General features: G+C 43.9%; 1 protein-coding gene across 1 annotated transcript in view; it reads right to left on the bottom strand.

Annotated features, from left to right (window-relative positions):
• Nucleotides 1–1,067: 1,067 nt before the first annotated feature.
• DHX15 (DEAH-box helicase 15) overlaps nt 1,068–20,823 on the bottom strand; it is a 76,113-nt gene continuing 56,357 nt past the window's right edge. The window contains exons 10-14 of the mRNA XM_060246219.1: nt 20,197–20,388; nt 16,869–16,991; nt 10,314–10,504; nt 3,903–4,072; nt 1,068–1,691 (exon numbers count right to left, since the gene is read on the bottom strand). Coding sequence (XP_060102202.1) covers nt 1,574–1,691; nt 3,903–4,072; nt 10,314–10,504; nt 16,869–16,991; nt 20,197–20,388 — 794 coding nt within the window. The 3' untranslated portion in view covers nt 1,068–1,573. The remainder of the gene's footprint in view (nt 1,692–3,902; nt 4,073–10,313; nt 10,505–16,868; nt 16,992–20,196; nt 20,389–20,823) is intronic.

Below are 20,823 nucleotides of genomic sequence, written 5' to 3'. Positions count from 1 at the left end.
GGTTTGGGCACCAAGACCATGCAGAAATGTTGCTTTCAACGGCAACACGGCAGTTGACCACGGGCCCATTAGACAAATCAGAGGTTGGTACCAAAACAGTCCCGCCTTTTAATACCTCAGTGGCTTCAACCACGCGTGAGGCAAATACACATCAGGTTCATGGCTTTCTCTGAAAGCAAATAGCTAGCCCATTTATTCATAGCGACATTACATATTTATCATATCATATCATATCATATTTGTGATCAGCAATCTGGATTTATGAAAATAATCCCGTACCAGCTTTTATTTGGCAAAAACAATCTTAGAGGGGACACCTTTCAAAAAAATTCAAATTTGGGGGATTCATTCTTAAGGAGAAGTTTGGTGGGCACAATCGGGGGGGGGGGGTGCTACCGCTGCTGAAAGCATCATGCTGCCCTGATAAAACTTAATAGAGGGAGAAAATCCAAAGAAATGCTTCACCAGTTCAGACTTCAAATGCCATATCCCTGGAACCTTCACCATCTAGTTCAGAGTCCTGGCTCTTTTTTGGGGGGTGGTTTAAATATTTAGACATAGGATAGCACAGAAGAAGGGAGAAGGAGAAAGAAGGAAGAAAGTAGAAGGAAGAAGAAATTGGATTTATATCCTGCCCTCCACTCCGAATCTCAGAGTCCCAGAGCAGTCACAATCTCCTTTACTTTCCACCCCCACAACAGACATCCTGTGAGGTGGGTGGAGCTGAGAGAGCTCTCCCAGAAGCTGCCCTTTCAAGGACAAACTCTGCAAGAGCTATAGCTGATCCAAGGCCATTCCAGCAGCTGCAAGTGGAGAAGTGGGGAATCAAACCAGGTTCTTCCAGGTAAGAGTCCGTGCACTTAACCACTACACCAAACTGGCTCTGAATTATAGCAATCATGCGTACTATTAAATCAGCATTATTGTCAAGTTTCCTTCATTAATGATCTGAACGAGCTGGAACGAAACGAACTGAAATGGACCATACCATCGATGATTTGAGGCCAAAAAAAAGAATGCTTAATTTCTTGACCAAACAGAAATACTAATTTAATATCCCCACAACATTAGTATAAATAGACTTTATTGAAGTCAGTACCGTAGCACTGAAGCTGAAGATTGTGTCTACATAAGCACGAGTTGTAACATTTCACAACTTCTAAAAGGAATGTCAACAATTACAACGATCATGCATACCATGGTCGATAATCACATTTTAGAAGCATTTTCAACCATTTCTAAAGAAATGCTTGTAACATCGTTTTATATATATATATTTATATATATAGAACTACTTTCAATAAACTGCAAAACATTGATCAGCTTTTTTTTTCCAGTATCAGCTACAGTGTGAACACAAAAAAAAAAGGGGGGGGGGAGGCATAAATGTTTAATTTATGAAATCAGAATGGAATATTTACTGTAAAGGAAAAACAAAACAAAAAAAATTGAAAAGCTTCCAAATAAAGGCCATTATTGAACCAAAGCAAAAGAGCACAACTCGGAACTTAAAAAGAGTTCATTTCCATCGTTTAAAGCTGTCCTCTGAACAACTTCAGTTGAAATAATAAATTCAGTACTGTGAGAATTCCTTGGACTGGAGTTTGGCAATGATGCGGTCCAGCTGTCTCTTCGCTTCACACTGTGGGAAATTGCTCATGTCATAATATTGAGGGGCAATTTTCACCAACCTGCCAAAGAAAGAAAAGGTTTGTCACTTAAGGCACAGATCTCAACATCGCGCAGGCGATGGCGCGGGCCCAATTAGTAGCTACTTATGATAATTAGATGATCCATCCATTTCATAATGCCCGGAAATATGGAAATCTACTTCATGTAGCGACTGAAAAGACACTGGCCTTCTTCAAAATAAAAGTTGAGAAATATCAGTTCTGAAAGTTACAAAGCTACAAAATAATGGCCTTCTCAATGGATCAAAGCAGAACTCTTACAGTCTGCTTAGTCAAGGCACAGATCAAGATGAGGTAGGCAGGTGTGTTAGCCAGTCGGTAGCAGTAGAAAAGAGCAGGAGTCCACTAGACTCACAAAATTTGTGGCAAGCTATCTAAATAGTGACTAACAAAAGCTCATGCCCTGCCCAAAAAATTGGGAGTCTTTAAGGTGCTACTGGACTTCTTGCTCTTTTCTAGTCAAGGCATGTTGGCTTGGATCATATTTAGCAGGGGTGGGGAGCCTCCGTCCCGAGGGCCATATGTGGCCCTTGGGGATTGCTGGACCGAACTGAGCCACGTGGCAGCTTCCCTGGGGCCTGGCTGGCCAGCGAGGATCGTGGGGCCCGGCCGCGCTGAGCAGCAGCCTCCCCAGGGCCAGGCAGGGATCACAGGGCCCAGATGTACTGAGCAGCAGCCTCCCTGGGGCCTGGCTGGCCGGCCAGAATTGCTGCAGGGCCTGGAAAAGTCACTGTCACAGTTCAGTTTGCACTTGATTATCCCAGAGGGTGTGGCCTAATATGCTAATGATTGTGTGACCTAATATGCTAATATTAGGGGATGCGGTCTAATATGCTACTGAGTTCCTGTTGGGCCTTTTCTATAAAGAAGTCCTGGACCTATGCATTTGCCTAGGGCGGCGGGCCGTGTGTGTGTGTGTGTGTGTGTGTGTGTGTGTGTGGGCCAGATTGGGCTCTCCCCACATGACTTCAAAGAGAAAAACAATTATTTGCATTAATTTTGCTGGCCTGAATCATTCTCCCTCGGCGGAGCACTGTTTTTTAAGTTGATAATTTTGTAATGGTCTGCAAATGATGTTATAAATATCCATATGGCCCTTGGCAGAAAAAAGTTTCCCGAACTCTGATATTTAGGGTGAGTGTAGGAGGAGCTTGTATAAGCAGAGATGTAAAAATTATGGAATTGTGGAAGCTGAGAGGAGAGTCCCGTCTCCCCCCCCCCCCCCCGGAATATAGTTTCCACCTAGAAAAAACAGAAATTCTGAGAAAAATCAAAATATGAACAACATACCTAAACCTATTTACCAGCTTGACAACATAAAATGCATCAGTTATAATTTTGCATATAAAATTGTACTATTTGGCATACTGATGGCATTTAAAAGTATGAATATTGTAGTTTTCTATAAGAAAAAAAATTAGATATACCCAGTCCTCAGAACTGCAACCTGCTGCACCCCATGCTACCTTAGCACATGTATCTTAGTTTTTTGCCATTCGGAAAAAGTAAACATTTGAGGCCAAAAATAAGTTCTGTAGTAAACACAGAAATGGGATTATCCGTACAGAAGCACTCATACAATCACAAGATGTAGAACTGCCAGCACATTTGTATATCAGGTTATCTACTGCACTGAAAATACTCAATTTTAATAATGTATTATCAGTAAATACATTATACTATAATGTTGCCTGAATTATTCAGCTAAACAATGACCACAGTCCTAAAAATATGTTGTATTTATCCACAGGATACGTAGGAGTTGTTACCTAATGCTGGTTAATATTTTATAAAGAATTGTATACTGTGCATTTTGAATAAAACCCTATCTTAAAATTTCACTTATTTCAAAAGGGGGGAATAATTTTTTTTAGCGTTTCCCAAAATTTCTGATTTCCATTGGAAAAACTGAGTACTGAGTGAGAATAACCTTGTCTTAAGCAGCATCACCGTCATAAAATAAAATAATTCACAGGCTGCCCAACCTCCGGTTCCCCCAACCTCAGAGGGGAGCTACCCCCCCAACCCCGATTTTGCAGGACTTCGCATCTCTGCATATAAGTGAACTTCCCAATCTCTCTCTTGACGCCAACCCGAACCCCCCTCCCCAACACAGAGGCACAAAGAACTAGTGAAAACTAGACAGGAGAAGTAGGAAAAAAGCAAGATCCATTCCACTGTAAATACAAGTTTCAACCAAAAAACGCTTACCATTCTGGCTTGATGTCTGTACAAGTGCGTATGTAGTTCTTTGTGGTAAGAACGAATTCGTTGTAAAGCACCCATTCAGGTTTGTGATCGAGAACGGTGGAAGGATGCAACTGCACTACCTGGTTGTCTTTCACGGTTAGATAGTGGCCTGTCCGTTCCAAATGTGCTACCTAGGTTAAAAGACATGGGAAACAATCCCCTAATGAAATCTTAAGTGACTTTTAAGTATGCCGTCATTTAAATTTCTAACAAGCAATGCCCCCCATAGATTTCATAATGCCCATTAAAAGGGAGGGAAGAGAGGGATGAAATTGAGAGAAAGCGTAAAACCCCAAAACAGAAACAATATTTATTTATTTATTTTATTCCACTTATATCCCGCCCTCCCCGCCAAGGCAGGCTCAGGGCGGCCTACATAGACAAGCATATGCATGATGAAACACAGTAGTGCGACATTAAAACCATAAAAAAAATAATAATATAAAATACAGAAGAATATTTCGGTGCCATGATCTTACATGTTTCAGATTTTTAATTCTCTATACAGCAGATCTTCTCTGCCCTCTCTGCAGCTGCTGTACAGCAGGATTGTTGTTGTTGGTGGTTCGCATGTTGCTTAGAGCTGTAGTGGCCAGCAGCCTAGTTCACAAATGCCTGGTGGAAGAGTGCCGTCTTACAGGCCCTCCGGAACTATCTGAGCTCTCGCAGGGCCCTGACCTCTTCTGGCAACTCATTCCACCAGCGCGGGGCCACTACAGAGAAGGCTCTGGCTCTAGTTGTCATGAGCCTTGCCTCCTTAGGGCTGGGGATTGTAAGCAGATTTTGTGATCCAGACCGAAGTGCTCTCTGGGGAACATGTGGGGGAAAGGCGGTCCATAAGGTATGCAGGCCCCTGGCCATATAGGGCCTTAAAGGTGAGAACCAACACCTTGAAACAAACCCGGTGTGCGACAGGCAACCAGTGCAGCACTTTCCCGTAAAGCTGAATGTGTTCCCGTAAATATTACACTCATTAGCTAAACGGGCTAGTCCTTTTGCATGCATGGGCTTTGCACCTCCTTTCATAGGAAGAAGCAAATTCATGGACATGAAACAATGTGTCCACAGCTCTGCATTCTCTATTGGAAGAGAATGAGAGGGAATTCCTGTTCCTTGTAGTTAGAAAACCTCTGAATTTCGGACAATTCCAAGTCTCTACAAATATCAGAAATAGGCGATCCTGGAGACAGAAGCCCATAAAAGCACCTCGAGGGTCCCCTAGCCTCGAAGAAAGTAAACTGTTGGGCAAGTTTTCTTTTTCCCCCAGTAAATTTTTAATAAAATGAGTTAAATTTCCAATAATTGTAACACTGTACAGGTTTTATGCCTGATCCCTTCCTGGGAAAAAACACACAACACCACGCTGAACAATTATAGAAACAGAAAGGAAAAAAACAGGAGGCCAGAGCCTCAAGAGAGTCCCAGGCACTAAAATACAAGGAAATCCTAACTCAAGAGGAGTGTGAAAATGTTTCAAGTTCATTTATTTTTTAAAAATGTCATAAACTGGAAAGGGACATTTGCTATATTTGAGAAGGGGTAGGGCCTATATTTGAGAAGGGACAGGGCCTTCTCAATAACAGCTCCTTGCTGGTGGAACCAGTTACCGGAAGAGGTCAGGGCCCTGCGGGATATTGGACAATTCCGCAGGGCCTGTAAGACAGTCCTCTTCCGGTTGGCCTATAACTGACCGGTCCCAAGCCACCAAACTACCAAAATACCGAAGGAAGTGTACAGACTGTATGTTGTTGGACTGATGCACTGTTTTTAATGTTTTAATTTCTTAACTATGTAAACTGCTACTATATTTAAAATTTGAACTCTATGTTAGAATCTCTGTATTGTAAGCTGCCCTGAGCCCGCTTCGGTGGGGTAGGGCGGGATATAAATCAAATAAATAAATAAATATTTGTCAAAAGTCGTGATATATCACCAGACAAATTACCCTTAATCGCAGTGGTAATAGTGTTAGCACAGAAGTTCTAGGTCTAGGCCAGGGGTGTCAAACATGCGGTCCAGGGGCCGAATCAGGCCCCGGAGGGCTTCTATCAGGCCCCTGAGCAACTGCCTGTCATCTGCTTCCTTCTCCCTATATCTTGCTTCCTTCTGCATAAGTTTGCTTTGCAAGGCTTGCTCAATCATACAGCAGAGCTACTAAGCCAAGCCTCTCTTTCTTCTACTGGTTGAAGCTCCTTCCCCTCCCATGCCCCTGGGAAAGGAAAGAAAGAGCTACAGCTTCCTTTGCCCAGTTCCCTAGATCCCATGGGAGAAATACAAAGAAAGCAGCTTTAAGACCAACGAGTGCTATCATTTTAAGCATGTTTTAAGTTTTAAAAAAAATATATTTGTGTTTGTGTCCTTTATAAAGTTTGTATCTCTGCTACCTAATTTTAAATAGGTACACACATGGCCCGACCCAACATGGCTCGGCCCAACCCAACATGGCCCGGCCCAACAAGGTTTCATTTATGTCAGATCCGGCCCTCATAACAAATTAGTTCGATGCCCCTGGTCTAGGCTATGATTCAAAGGCCCCGTTGTGATCCGCCCTGAGCCCGTTATGGGGAAGGGCGGAATATAAGCCTACTAAAATAAACAAATAAAATAAATCATAAGCACACGCCAGAGCCTAGTATAAAAGCAATTAATAAAGTACAAGGGAGTAAGGCCCATGGCTAGAGAGGAAGAACCCAGCTCAAGTCTTTGCTTGCTATTCCCTGTACAGCCCTTGTCATGCAATGCAAGTCCAGTTTCTCAGAGCAACAGTTGAGCACTGCATAAATACCATGCAGCATACAATTGACTGTGCCCCTCCCCCCCCAAAAAAAACTATTGTGGCTGAAGCACAGGAGCACCCTCAATTTCCCAAATCTTTTCCCTCTAAGGGGAAAAAAAGACATAAGAACATAAGAGAAGCCATGTTGGATCAGACCAATGGCCCATCCAGTCGAACACTGTGTCACACAGTGGCCTAAAAAAATTATTTATACACACACACACATATATATATACACATTGTGGCTAATAGCCACTGATGGACCTCTGCTCCATATTTTGATCTAACCCCCTCTTGAAGCTGTCTATGCTTGTAGCTGCCACCACCTCCTGTAGCAGTGAATTCCACATGTTAATCACCCTTTGGGTGAAGAAGTACTTCCTTCTATCCATTCTAACCTGACTGCTCAGCAATTTCATCGAACGCCCACGAGTTCTTGTATTGTGAGAAAGGGAGAAAAGGACTTCTTTCTCTACTTTCTCCATCCCATGCATCATCTTGTAAACCTCTATCGTGTCACCCCGCAGTCGACGTTTCTCCAGGCTAAAAAGCCCCAAGCGTTTTAACCTTTCTTCATAGGGAAAGTGTTCCAAACCTTTAATCATTCTAGCTGCCCTTTTCTGCACTTTTTCCAATGCTATATCCTTTTTGAGGTGCGGTGACCAGACTAGTAGGGATCAAGTATAAATCCATTTAAATGCACACTAGGCATATAAGGGAAGGCACACTCCATGTGTGATGAATCAACCTGTTCAAAGAGTTTTCAGTCAGTGTTTGTCTGAACCAGCCATCAGCGTTTCCCTCACTGCTCCTTGGAGTGGTACCTTTTTACGATGACATGCCACCTCCTTGTTACTTTGCCATACGGTGGCCTTCAACAAACATACTTCATTCATCCAGGCCCAACGTTAATAGAACAAAGGGGAGGGACGGTGGCTCAGTGGTAGAGCATCTGCTTGGGAAGCAGAAGGTCCCAGGTTCAATCCCTGGCATCTCCAAAAAAGGGTCCAGGCAAATAGGTGTGAAAAACCTCAGCTTGAGACCCTGGAGAGCTGCTGCCAGTCTGAGAAGACAATACTGACTTTGATGGACCAAAGGTCTGATTCAGTATAAGGCAGCTTCATATGTTCTTCATATGTTCAAAGGCCCAACTGCTACAGAATATCTACCACGTAAATTTCAATTCAGAAAGGAAAAAACTAAAGGAAATTTGTTCAGATGCAATGGACATTCGTTATTATACATACCGCCAGGGCTCCAAAATGACTTTTTTTAAATAACTGTTCTCAAAATCTTCCTCCTCCAATTAAGCAAACCATTTATCAACCCCTAGCCCCTTCATACAGACTCCCCAAAGGGGATTCTACCAGTGCATGAAAGCATTCTGCAAAATTTAAACAAAGTCTGATTATTATGGTCTCCATTGACATACAAAGTACTTCAGAACAACAAAAAGAAGATATTGGATTTATATCCCGCCCTCCATGGCGATAGCTCGTATGGCAATTGCTAAAAATTAGAAACCCCCAAATACTCCCACAATTGAAATGTGGTATGATAAGTTATGGGACCAGTATGTAATGGGTAAGACAATGGATAACCCTTTCTTCGAAAATGATACTGATTTGGCTATAGATTATGATTTGCTTTGGGCCCCGGTTTTGGAATTCTTTGGGAATATTTCCTTTATGCCTAACAGAATGAATTGTAGGCTTTTTCTTAATACCTAGCATATTATGCATTGCTTTTGTAAATGGTTTGTTATATGCATCCAATGATCTAAATTGTATTCTTGTATGTTAGATTTATATTTGTTATTTATTTTCCCTATGTTCCTTATGTTCTCTATGTTTCCCTAGTATTGGATTAGATTCAATAAAATAAAATCCATTAATTAAAAAAAAATATACATTCCGTCCTCCACACCAAATGTCAGAGTCTCAGAGTGGGTTACAATCTCCTTTACTTTCCTCCCCCAGAACAGACACCCTGTGAGGTAGGTGGGGCTGAGAGAGCTCTGACAGAAGCTGCCCTTCCAAGGACAGCTCTGTGAGAGCTCTGGCTGACCCAAGGCCATTCCAGCAGCTGCAAGTGGAGGAGTGGGGAATCAAACCCGGTTCTCCCAGATAAGAGAGCTATGGCTGACCCAAGGCCATTCCAGCAGCTGCAAGTGGAGGAGTGGGGAATCAAACCCGGTTCTCCCAGATAAGAGTCTGCGCACTTAACCACTACACCAAACTGGCGCTCCTGCCTACCTTAGGGACCGTCTCTTCCCGTACGAACCTCAGAGAGCACTGAGGTCAGCAGGGAAGAACCTGCTGACTATTCCTGGGCCAAAAGAGGTAAAACTACAGAGTACCTGCACTCGGGCCTTCTCTGTTATGGCTCCACGCCTATGGAACCAGCTTCCGGAAGAAATGCGGGCCCTGCGGGACTTTGAACAGTTCCGCAGGGCCTGCAAGACCATCCTTTTCCGAATGGCCTTCACCGACTAAAGAGAGAGACTGCTGAGTAAGCTCACCAACTGTATAATAGCACCAACATATTAATATTAATTTTATCGTTTTAGAATTTTAATAGAATTTCAATTAAACTGTTAAATTAGTATTGTTAAACACTGTACAATGTAAGTATTGATTTGTGTTGTCAGCCGCCCTGAGCCTGCTTTGGCGGGGAGGGCAGGATATAAATAAAACTGATGATGATGATGTTGATGATGAGATGACAGTCCCTGTCCCCAAGGGCCTGCGATCTACACTTTAGAGGGAAGGCTCAGAAAAAAATGTGCTTTTAAGATGCCTGGTTCTAGATCAAGATGAGTCACTGTGTTAGTCTAACTCTAGCAACAGAAAAGAGCAAGGAATCAGTAGCTAACAAAATCTGCGGCAGGGGATGAGTCATTTACTCACTTCAAAGAAGTGAGCTGTGACTCGTGAAAGCTCTTCCTCTGCCACAAATTCTGTTAAGTCTTTAAGGCAGGGGTGTCGAGCTCATTTGCTATGAGGGCCAGATCTGACATAAATGAGACTTTGTCGGGTCGGGCCACGTGTGTACCTATTTAAGATTAGCAGAGATATAAACTTCTTTCCTTCCTTCCCCAGGGGACCAGGAGGGGCAGGAGCCTCAGCCAACAGAAGGAAAAGAGGCTTGGCTCAGTACCTCTGCTGTGCGATTGTGATAGCCTGGCAGAGCAAGCTCTTCTCCCTCCTCCCCCGAAGAGCCTCAGCCAATGGAGAAAACAGAGGTTTTGCTCTGAAGCTCCTGTGCAATTGAGTGAGCCTGGCAAAGCAAGCTGTTACACAGAAGGAAGCAAGGGGGAGAAAGAAGCAGGTGACAGCCAGTTGCTTGAGGGCCTGGTAGGAACCCTCCACGGGCCCGATTTGGCCCCTGGGCCAAATGCTTGACACCCGTGCTTCAAGGTGCTACTGGACTCTTGCTCTTTTCTACTCCTAGATGCCTATGGTGATTTACCAGTTTGTCAAAGCTGTCCAATGACTAGCCTACCTAAAATCACAACCAAGCAATTCACAGCTTCTTCTGATACTGTCAAGGCATACAGAAACGAAGATCCCCCTGCATTTCGTGCGCACGCGTACCTGCATAAAGTAACCGGTTACCAATGCTTTCCTTATATTGATGTAATAGTCTCTGCTTGTGAAGTCTGTGCTTCTACGCGGCAAATTAAATCTGTCCATGATTCGTGACAGCTGCTGGCGTACGTTGTCTGCAGACATCAGGGACCTGTAGTTAATGAAGTTGTCATAACACCACTGAACCGATTCATGATCTGCAATGTTAAAAAAAAAAGTCATGAATCATCTAAAAAATGAGTATTTTACCAAATTAACAAACAAATACACAAAAAGACACCAGCGGAATGGTCAGCCCAGTGAACCAATTAAACTACTTAATTGCATTTTTTTCATTTAAACTGTAATTCCCCACACCTTTCCGCTGCTCTCCTATTAGGTTAATTTGGCTATGCGGTCTTCAAATCAGGCTATGCGGATGACAGCAGCTAGGAAACTCAACCATTTGTATTTGCAGCAATAAATGCCAAGGCATTAAACTCTGATTGTTCAGATACGTTTAAAAAAAAACAATTAAAGGAAGCCAGGACACTGAGAAAGGGCATGGAAGGAAGAAGTCACCCTGTGAGGTGGGTGGGGCTGAGAGGGCTGTCATGGCAGCTGCCCTTTCAAGGACAACCTCTGCCAGAGCTATGGCTGACCCAAGGCCATTCCAGCAGCTGCAAGTGGAGGAGTGGGGAATCAAACCTGGTTCTCCCAGATAAGAGTCCATGCACCTAACCACTACACCAAACAGTCTATGTTAAGGGTGTCAAACTCATTTGTTAGGAGGGCCAGATCTGCCATAAATTAGAGTTTGTCGGGCCGGGTCATGTTTGTCATTAAATGTAATGTCAGGAAGCAGAGATATAAAATTTACAAAGGACACAGACAAACACAATTAAAGATTTTTTAAAAATAAACCTTAAAATAAAATTAGCGCTTGTTGGTCTTAGAGGTGCTTTCTTTGTATCACTCCTGTAGGATTGAGGGAAGTGGGCTAAGGAAGCTCTCGCTCTTTCCTTCCTTCCCGAGGGGAACCAGGAGGGGGAGGAGCCTCAGCCAACAGAAAGAAGGAAGAGAGGCTTGGCTCAGTAGCTCTGCTGTGCGATTGAGAGAGCCTGGCAAAGCAAGCTGTGCCTCCCCTCCTTCCTCCCCAAGGGAGGAGCCTCAGCCAGTGGAGGAAATAGAGGCTCTGTACCTCCTGTGCAATGGAGCAAGCTTGGCAAAGCAAGCTGTGATGTAGAAGGAAGCAAGAGAGAGGGAGAAGAAAGCAGACGATAGCCAGTTGCTTGGGGGTCTGATTCGGCCCCCAGGCTGAACGTTTGACACCCCTTTCTTTTGTTATTCAATAAGGCTTATTCCCAATAAAGTGACCTTAAGAATGCAACCATCGTACTTGAGTGAACAAAACTATAAAAGGTATGCCCTCCTAAGCTCGTTGGAAGAAAGGCAGAATTAAAACGTTTGAAAAAATGGATCTTATAAAAAATATTTACAATCCTGCCCATCATTTCGGGGGATGAGCCCTCTCAGGAAAGAACTGGGGTTGTACCATTATCATCCTACAAAGAACGATGGCATAAGATATTGGGCTGGACCTCATGCAAATCTTCCGCTTGCACCAGAGGTCCTAGGCACAGCAGCAGCTCACTCATGCAAAGTCAGTTTTACTGGATCCCACTTGCATCTCTGATTGGCCAAGACTTAGTGCCAACGATAATATATATATAGGGAGTGAAGATCTTGTACAAGCTGAACTGTGCACACAAGTCTGCTTAGGCTCTCACAAGCTCATCACTGGATCCAAGTCATTATTTGAACAGGAGCCTATACATATGAAAGAGCCCCGTGGCGCAGAGTGTTAAAGCTGCAGTACTGCAGTCCTAAGCTCTGCTCACGACCTGAGTTCGATCCCTGGTGGAAGCTGAGTTTTCAGGTAGCTGGCTCAAGGTTGACTCAGCCTTCCATCCTTCCGAGGTCAGTAAAATGAGTACTCAGCTTGCTGGGGGGAAAGTGCAAATGACTGGGGAAGGCAAACCGCCCCGTAAAAAGCCATGAAAACATTGTAAAAGCAACGCCACCCCAGAGTCCGAAATGACTGGTGCTTGCACAGGGGACCTTTCCTTTTTCCTAAACATATGGAGCTTGACTCAGCATTTCCTTCAAAATGAGGTCTTGTATGTCCAGGCTCAGACATACATATGAAAGAGCCTCGTGGCGCAGAGTGGTAAAGCTGCAGTACTGCAGTCCAAGCTCTCTGCTCATGACCCGAGTTCGATCCCGGTGGAAGCTGGGTTCAGGTAGCCAGCTCAAGGTTGACTCAGCCTTCCATCGTTCCAAGGTCAGTGAAATGAGTACCCAGCTTGCTGGGGGGGGGGGGGAAGCGTAGATGCCTGGGGAAGGCAATGGCAAACTACCTCATAAAAATCTGCCCAAGAAAACTTGCCGATGTGACATCATCTTAAGGGTCAGTAATAACTCAGCACTTGCACAGGGGACAACCTTTACCTTTTAGAACTAAGCTGTTGCACAGCTGTTTGGCAGGGAAGGAGAAACTGAATCCAGCCCCCCACCCCGCCCCAGACACACAGTCAAAGAGTTAGATTCTAGCTTTCTTTAAAGGGCTGACTGTGCGCAGCCTTGGCTGTTAGAAGAAGAAGAATTGCAGATTTATACCCCCACCCTTCTCTCTGAATCAGAGACTCAGAGCAAACGCCTTTATCTTCTCCCCCCACAACAGACACCCTGTGAGGTGGGTGGGGCTGAGAGGGCTCTCACAGCAGTTGCCCTTCCAAGGACAGTTCTGCGAGAGCTATGGCTGACCCAAGGCCATTCCAGCAGGTGCAAGTGGAGGAGCAGGGAATCAAACCCGGTTCTCCCAGATAAGAGTCCACGCACTTAACCAATACACCAAACTGGCTCTCACTGGGAGAGATACAAACTTCGTCAAATGCAACAGACCACCGCAGTTGAAGAGAAGACCTGAAGGTCATCTGTGAAACCTTCGGCAAGTACTCAGGGATCTTCCCACCAACAGATAATCAATACCGCCAACAGCAGTAACAATAACAGCGAGCCAAAAAGAGACATTTCTCATTTTGCGGGAGAAGAAGCACCATAAAAGCCAACAAGAGCGTGCTGCTTTTACTTCCAAAAAACCAGCTTCATTTGAGAAGTCAGTCGCTTTCGCTTATTTGAGCAATTTACGGGAGAAGCAAACCTCTTTCAAGTCATTCTCGTGAAATCCTCACAGACAAACCCGTTGTCTCCAAATTGATATTTTATAAATTATGCAAGTGCAAACTTCTACGCAAGGGCAAACGCCAGGTAAATTTTCATGAAAGCCAAGCAATACTGCTGTTTCGCAGAGACAGATATCAGTTTTGACACAAGAGCCATTGATGGAAAATAAAAACTGAGACCTGGGGTATCATTTACAGTAATTCCTCAGAAGACAGAACTACTTTATCTTTGCTTCTTGTCATTTTTGAGCTTGCTAACTTCCTCAAGCAGACCTGACTGAAGAGTAATGTTATTGGCAGATTGAATGCATACAACGCTCATGAACCAAACAGTACCTCTCTGACAAACGTTATCACAATAATTCACTGTCCTCTGAATCACACTGGGCCCCCTATTACTCAATCTTCTTCAGAGTAACTCTCATGTTGTAAATTCTAAGCAACTTTATCTAGCTGCCATATTGAAATGTGACAGCCAATGAAGAGATATCAGGCAAAGGAGATGGAGGGAAGGAAAAGGCTAGTGCAACGCCAAATTGCTACCGTGCACCAGCTCTACGCATTTCTAGTTTCATCTGCATAGGGTGGAGAGGATAATATACAATATCAGTTATTCAAAAAAACATCAAAACAGCTCGGATTCAATGCCCCAAGCAAGAAACATTTAACACTGAATTTGCTGCAATCTTGTTGCTTGTAATTGCTACGTTATTAGGTCACCCTAACCACTTTGGCTAAGAATCGCACATGCTAAGAAAAAGTGTTCCCTCTAAGCTGAGTTAGTGTGAGCTAGCTCACAGACTTTTAGCCTCCAACTTGCACATTTTTGTCTTCGCTCAGGAAAGATGACCCCAGAGCACAATAATAGAGCACAGTAGCTCACAACTTTAATGCCGGTAGCTCACAAGGTAGAACTTTTGCTCACAAGACTCAGCAGCTTAGAGGGAACACTGGCTAAGAAACGTTTGAGCTGTTGGTTGTTGTAGATTTTCCAGGCTGTGACTGGCATCCTCAGAGGTGTAACCCAGAAAACTGGAGTTCTCTCTGGGTCAGACCAATTTTCTGGGTTACACCTCTGAGGATGCCAGTCACAGTTGCTGGCGAAACGTCAGGTCTCACAATGCCAAGACCACGGCCACACAGCCCGGAAAATCTACAAAAACCAATGGACTCCGGCCATGAAAGCCTTCGACAACATAAACGTTGAGCTTTGTGCTTCCAGGGGCAAGTTCCCATGCCTCTTCAAGGCTAGAGAGTCTTTCAGAAAAGCAACCCATGGAGATAAATGGAAACATCAGAAAGAAATTTGGGGAGGAGCCATGGCTCAGTGGTAGAACATCTTCTAGGCATGCAGAATGTCCCAGGCTCAGGTCCTGGCATCTCCAGTTAAAAGGACCAAGAAGTAGGTGATACGGAACGAGTGGCCATGCAAGGATCAGGGAATCCAGCCATGGGGGGCAGGGGAGATACATTGGTGGGACAAGACTTTAGCAGGGAAAGGGGATGGAGATATGGAAATGCTCACTCCCCATCCTGCCTTCATCCCATCCTGAGAGATGTTGCCACTGGTGTTGTACAATGCCAGGTGTATAAATACTAAGACAGGCTGATAGTGCTGGGGAGGAGCCAGTGGTCTTGGTACATGTCGGTACCAACAACATGGGGAAATGCAGTCGTGAGGTCCTGGAGGAAAAATTTAGGCTGCTAGGCAGGAGACTCAAGGCCAGGGCCTCCCAAGTTCTCAGAAGTTCTACCTGTTCCATACGCAGGGCAGGAGATACAGGCACAAATTAGGAGTCTCAATGCATGGATGAGACGATTGTGTAGGGAGGAAGGGTTCACGGAACCTACCAAGGGAGAGGCGATCCTGGACTTGGTCCTAAGTAATGCCCAAGATCTGGTGAGAGATGTAAAAGTGACTGTACCGCTTGGGAGCAGTGACCATAATGTTATTGAGTTCACCTCTGTATAGAGAATTGCCCAAAAAGACCAACACAGCCACTTTTAGCTTTAAAAGGGGTAACTTTTCTCAGATGAAGAGGCATGTGAAGAGGAAACTGAAAAGAAAGGTAAATAGAGTCAAAAGCCTTGGGGAAAGCTATTTAAAACTACAGTCCTAGAAGGTCAGATAAAATATATACCACAAGTCAGGAAAGGCGGAAATAGGTATAGAAAAAGATCTGCATGGTTAACAAAGTAATGGAAGCTGTAAAAGGTAAGAAGGATTCCTTTAAGCGGTGGGAAGCTAGTTCCAGTGAGGTTAATAAAAGGGAGCACAGGCTGTGGCAAATAAAATGCAAGTCTGTGATCAGGCAGGCAAAAAGGGACTATGAGGAGCATATTGCAAAAAACATAAAGACCAACAATAAAGAACATATGTGTCATCATCATTCTGGTAATGTAAATGGCGGTGGGGGAGGATGAGAAAAAAAGTGGCTAGCCTCAGCCTATGTAGTGGATTCACAGCAGATATGAGATTTAAAGTGGGGACCTCCTGATCTATAATTCAGTCTCAACAACTGAAGTATTTTGCAAGTGAGCTAGCTGCCCTGACCTGGACAGCCCAGGCTAGCCTGATCTCATCAGATCTCAGAAGCTAAGCCAGGTTGGCCCTGATTAGTATTTGGAAGAAATACCAACCTTTCAAAAAATACCAGAGTTGCCATGCAGAGGCCAGCAACAGCAAACCACCTGTTAAGTCACTTGCCTTGAAAACCCTATGACATGGGTGTCAAACGTGTGGCCCGGGGGCCGAATCAGGCCCCCAGAGAGCTCCTATCAGGCTCTTGAGCAACTCACTGTTGTCTGCTTCCTTCTGCATCACAACTTGCTTTGCCAGGCTTGCTTAATCACACAGGAGCTGCAGAGCAAAGCTCCTCCCTTGGGGAGGAAGTGAGGGAAGGAGTTAGCTTTGCCAGGCTCTCTCAATTGCATAGCAGAGCTACTGAGCCAAGCCTCTGTTCCTTCTGTTGGCTGAGGCGCAACAAGCCAGTGAGGTGGATTAGGCTGAGTGTGTATGTCTGTCTGTGTTCTTTATAAAGTTTATATCTCCCCAACTGGCATTACATTTTATGACACACACGGCCCGGCCTGACAAGGTGAAGATCCGGCCCTCATAACAAAAAGTTTGACACCCCTGCCCTACGGGGTCACCATAAGTCATCTGTAACTTGACAGCAACAACATGTAGTATGGTAAGTGCCTACACACACACATATTACGATAAATAGCAATGCATTAAATATTCTGCACTCTTGTGCAAGATCTATAGCTGGAGTAAGCACACAACCAAACTTTCAACTTCATACAAATGCGTGTATCCTGAGTTTATACTCACTTTGTTTGAAAGCGTGGTAGACGTTCAGCAAGGTCAAATGATCTCCATCTATGTGGGCGAACCTCATCTTGGCCTCATCCGCCGCTTTCTTGGCTTCCGTGGGGCGAACAAAACACTGTGGGACTAAACAAGGTTGGTATGGGCCCAACACAAACGCCCATATCGATGAGTCACGCATTCACAGATAGAGGAACAAGGCCTAGCTAGGTCAGTTCACAGAGCATAGGGCAGGGCAGGATGGCCTCCAACTGCATCTTGGACTGTCTACTACCTTGATTTGGTACATCAACACCTAACCACATCTGCAAGACAAGAGGGTTTTCAAAGCTACAGAGTGCCTGATTATTTGGACTAGAGGTAGGCAATATATATATATAAAAGCTCTCTTCTGAAGGCCATCAAAGTTCCATCATTTACAAGGTAGATCACGGGACCTCAGCAGGCAACCAAATGCTGATAGCTCTGCCTAATGCCGTAGACAACGACGAGGCATTATTATTATTATTATTCTTTTCCAGAGCAGCAGTCTAGGGACAATAGCCTCTTGTGCAAAGGAAGGGTTATTCTGCAAAAAAAACCCACCAGAGAACGTCGTTGCAATGATTCTATTGGCGATTAAAATTGTGCTACAGGTTTGCCGCCGACAGCAGGCATCGCTATCAGCACTGGCCCGTAGGAACAAACATGAAATAAGTGCAATATCTATAGCAGTCCAGGACTTTGATGACAGCGGCAGTGGTGGAAGGTAGACCGCCCAGCAGCTTTATCAGACCTTAACAAATACACCCGAATTTGGTGGATCATGACCCTATACTTGTCCTCCTTATACAGTCAGCTCTCTTCCCAGTAACTCATTCGCCCCAGTTTAATTTATAATGTCAGAATGGAGTGTAATTAATGTCCGTAAAGCGGTGAATTCACTATTTATAGGTAAAGTAAACACTCCATAAACCATCTTATTGGATGCGCTGGGGCTCATCCTTCAGCCTTGTGTAAAATTATAGGTCCTCGAGTATGATGGAGAAAAGAACAAGGTCTTTTTCTCCTAAAGAATGTATATCAAAAAACAGCGTTTCGCTTAGGAAGCTGTGCGAGTGGCCTTAAGCGAAACAAATAATCACTGATGAAAGAACAGGTTGGAGATCTTGCCTGTTATTTAAGCTCCAAGATATTTGGGGGGGGGGGGGGGGGGCTTGGGTCCACAACCAAGCCTGGAGAGCACCTATCAAGATTGCTTTGTCTATTGCACACAATTTAAAAATGTGTACTTCGTCATTCTAAAAGAACAGGTGCACCAGGAAAAGGTACACAATGATGCATAAACTGAACCCTGCATGCAACAGCAAATATGCCAACAGCAATACTGCCCAAAAGTTGCATTTAAACTGCGCAAAATTTTGAAAAAAAAGAACAAGAAACCCAAAGAAAAGAGGGGGTTTCCCCCCCAAAAAAAGCATATAAAGCCCAATATCTAGAAACAGAAAATAAAGGCTGTTCTAAAAGCTGAGGATCTAAAAGTTAACAAGATGGCATTATCCCATTAATTCAAGACTCTTAAGTAGTAACTGTAAGGGATAAAGAAATTAATTGTGTTTTTATATCACAAGGTGTAGAATGAAGGAGCAGCATTACTTTTCATCAGCTTAAAACTAATTTTAAAGCCTTCATAATTTTTAAAAATGGAATACTTGTGTTTTGGTTAGCTTCAGTCAGCAATGCTACCGTTCCTTTTTTCTTTTCTTTTTTTTAAGATTTACCCCTAAAATTGAACAAAGGATAGTCGGAACATTATTAAATTGCTATCATGTTCCAATACCGATTATTGCCCATTGGGCTCTGTTGGGGGATAACTTTTGGGAAGTGACAGGTGTTTTAAAGGTAGCAATTTAGACCACTCTAAAGAAAAGCTATCCACAAAAAACCAAGTCCTTTTAAGACTGGTATATTATGAATACGGTAGTGACTGTTGTGTGCACACATTCTTAGCTGAATAAAAGCAGAAGATGTACACATATCCTGTGAAGCATATCCACAAGGAAGAGGGGCAAGGTTTAATTCTCCAAATATGTACTTCCACAGCGAGGGAATTAGCATCATACGCAGCTGATGGCGAGATCTGAGCGACAGTCGGTCGAGTCTGAAGCAAAGGCAAGGCTCAAAGAGGCAGGCATCAACCTACCACCCACCTCCGCAAGAAAGGCTACAAGTGACTTTAAAACACTGAGATTTCTGGCCCTGCCCATCTGCTCTGAGTCTGAACTGTCATAACTCTGCAACAAACATTGTAGCTTGTTTTGTAAAAAAAGGAAAAAAAGAAATATACTGTTAATGTTAAGTGGAAATAATATAACGTGATTGCTCGTCTTACCCAAAACTGTTATCTTATGACCTACATGAACTTGCCACTTTCACGGATGACCCAAAATAGATTTTTATAACTTAGGAAAATGGTACCTTTCACCGTAATGGCGAGTTAAAAGTAGGGTACAGTAGAGTTCTTTAGTAAGGGAGCGTTTTAAGCACAGCATCTTTATTGTGCCCCTGTGTTTTTCTGGGGAGGGGGAAACCAAGGAAATCGCATGCTAACTCCATATTGCCCAAGAGAACTTGGAGCTTGCATTTTGTGATCTTCTGTGCTACACGACAAAACCTTCGTAGAGCAATGCGTCATAGGATGTGGGCGTGTGGTTCTAAATTTAAATAATCCCACCAGAGGCGCATTCAGGTTCACAGGCCCTGCCTTGGCAGTTTCACTGGATTTGAGCCCTAGTAAAACCTGTCTGCTGTAACTAAACACTGCCGTTCGGACAAGTCGCCCTTGGTCACAATTGCATCCGTCACTTTTTAAAAGAACACAAAATAGCAAAATGGCTCTCTTTCTCTGGCTTTCTTTTTAACAACGGAAGGAAGCTTTATGCAGTTAACCTGCTGAAACTCTCCTGAAGTCTGGGATTTGCTAGTTATGTAGTTAGCAATCGCAAGTTATAGGTCTCAAAGTACGGCTATTGTTCAATTTGTAACAAAAGCTGGGGCATACGGGCAGTCTCGGATAGAAGGATATCCTTAGGATCTAGAATCCTCAATAGACAGAGATTTTTTTAGCTGCCACGAGAAGAGTCAGATCACACACAAGGACTTCTTTTCATTTCGGTGTCGATTTCATTTATAATCTTTACTCCGTTATCAACCATGCTATACAGCAACTTCAAAAGGCACAATTCCAGCTTTTTAAAAATTAAGGTTACGAGTCCTGTTGCGGGGAAACTCATACGAGCTTCCCCTAACTGGAGACCTGCGTTTTGATTGGCATCTCTGTCCCTGCTATTACCTGACAACATGGCAGTAATAGATAGAATCTCATTAGAACAGTTGTAGTCGCAACTTGCAATAACCATTTTAGCCAGCTGCGGATCGAGGGGGAATTCCGCCATCATGGACCCCAATTCGGTCAAGTCTCCATCGTCATTCAAAGCAGCCAAGTAATTCAAAAGCTCTAGGGCTCTCATCAAGGTTTCTGGAGCTGGGGGGGGAAAAAAATTGCAGAAGAACCCCAGGAAGTTAGCATGGCTTTCGTAAATAACACCACAGCCTTTTTTTTCCTCTAGTCAACAAACTTCAGGAAAAAAGCTGCAAGATTAGATTACTCATATCCAATGTTCCCTCTAAGCTGCAGTCTTGTGAGTAAAGATTCTACTTTGTGAGCAAGTGGCATTAAAGTTGTGAGCTCCTGCATAAATTAGTGTGCTCTGGGGCCATCCTTCCTGAGCTAAGACAAAAATGTGAGAGCTGGAGGCTAAAAATCTGTGAGCTAACTCATGCTAACTCAGCTTAAAGGGAACACTGCTCATATCTAGCAACCAACGCACTGGATAAAATACTGGAATTCACTCTTCATATGCTACATTCAGGGTGTTTTTTGGTAGCGGGAACTCCTTTGCATATTAGGCCACACCTC

The sequence above is a fragment of the Heteronotia binoei genome, chromosome 9, assembly GCF_032191835.1.
Source record: "Heteronotia binoei isolate CCM8104 ecotype False Entrance Well chromosome 9, APGP_CSIRO_Hbin_v1, whole genome shotgun sequence".
NCBI lineage: Eukaryota > Metazoa > Chordata > Lepidosauria > Squamata > Gekkonidae > Heteronotia > Heteronotia binoei.
This window is presented reverse-complemented; position numbering and strand designations above follow the sequence as displayed.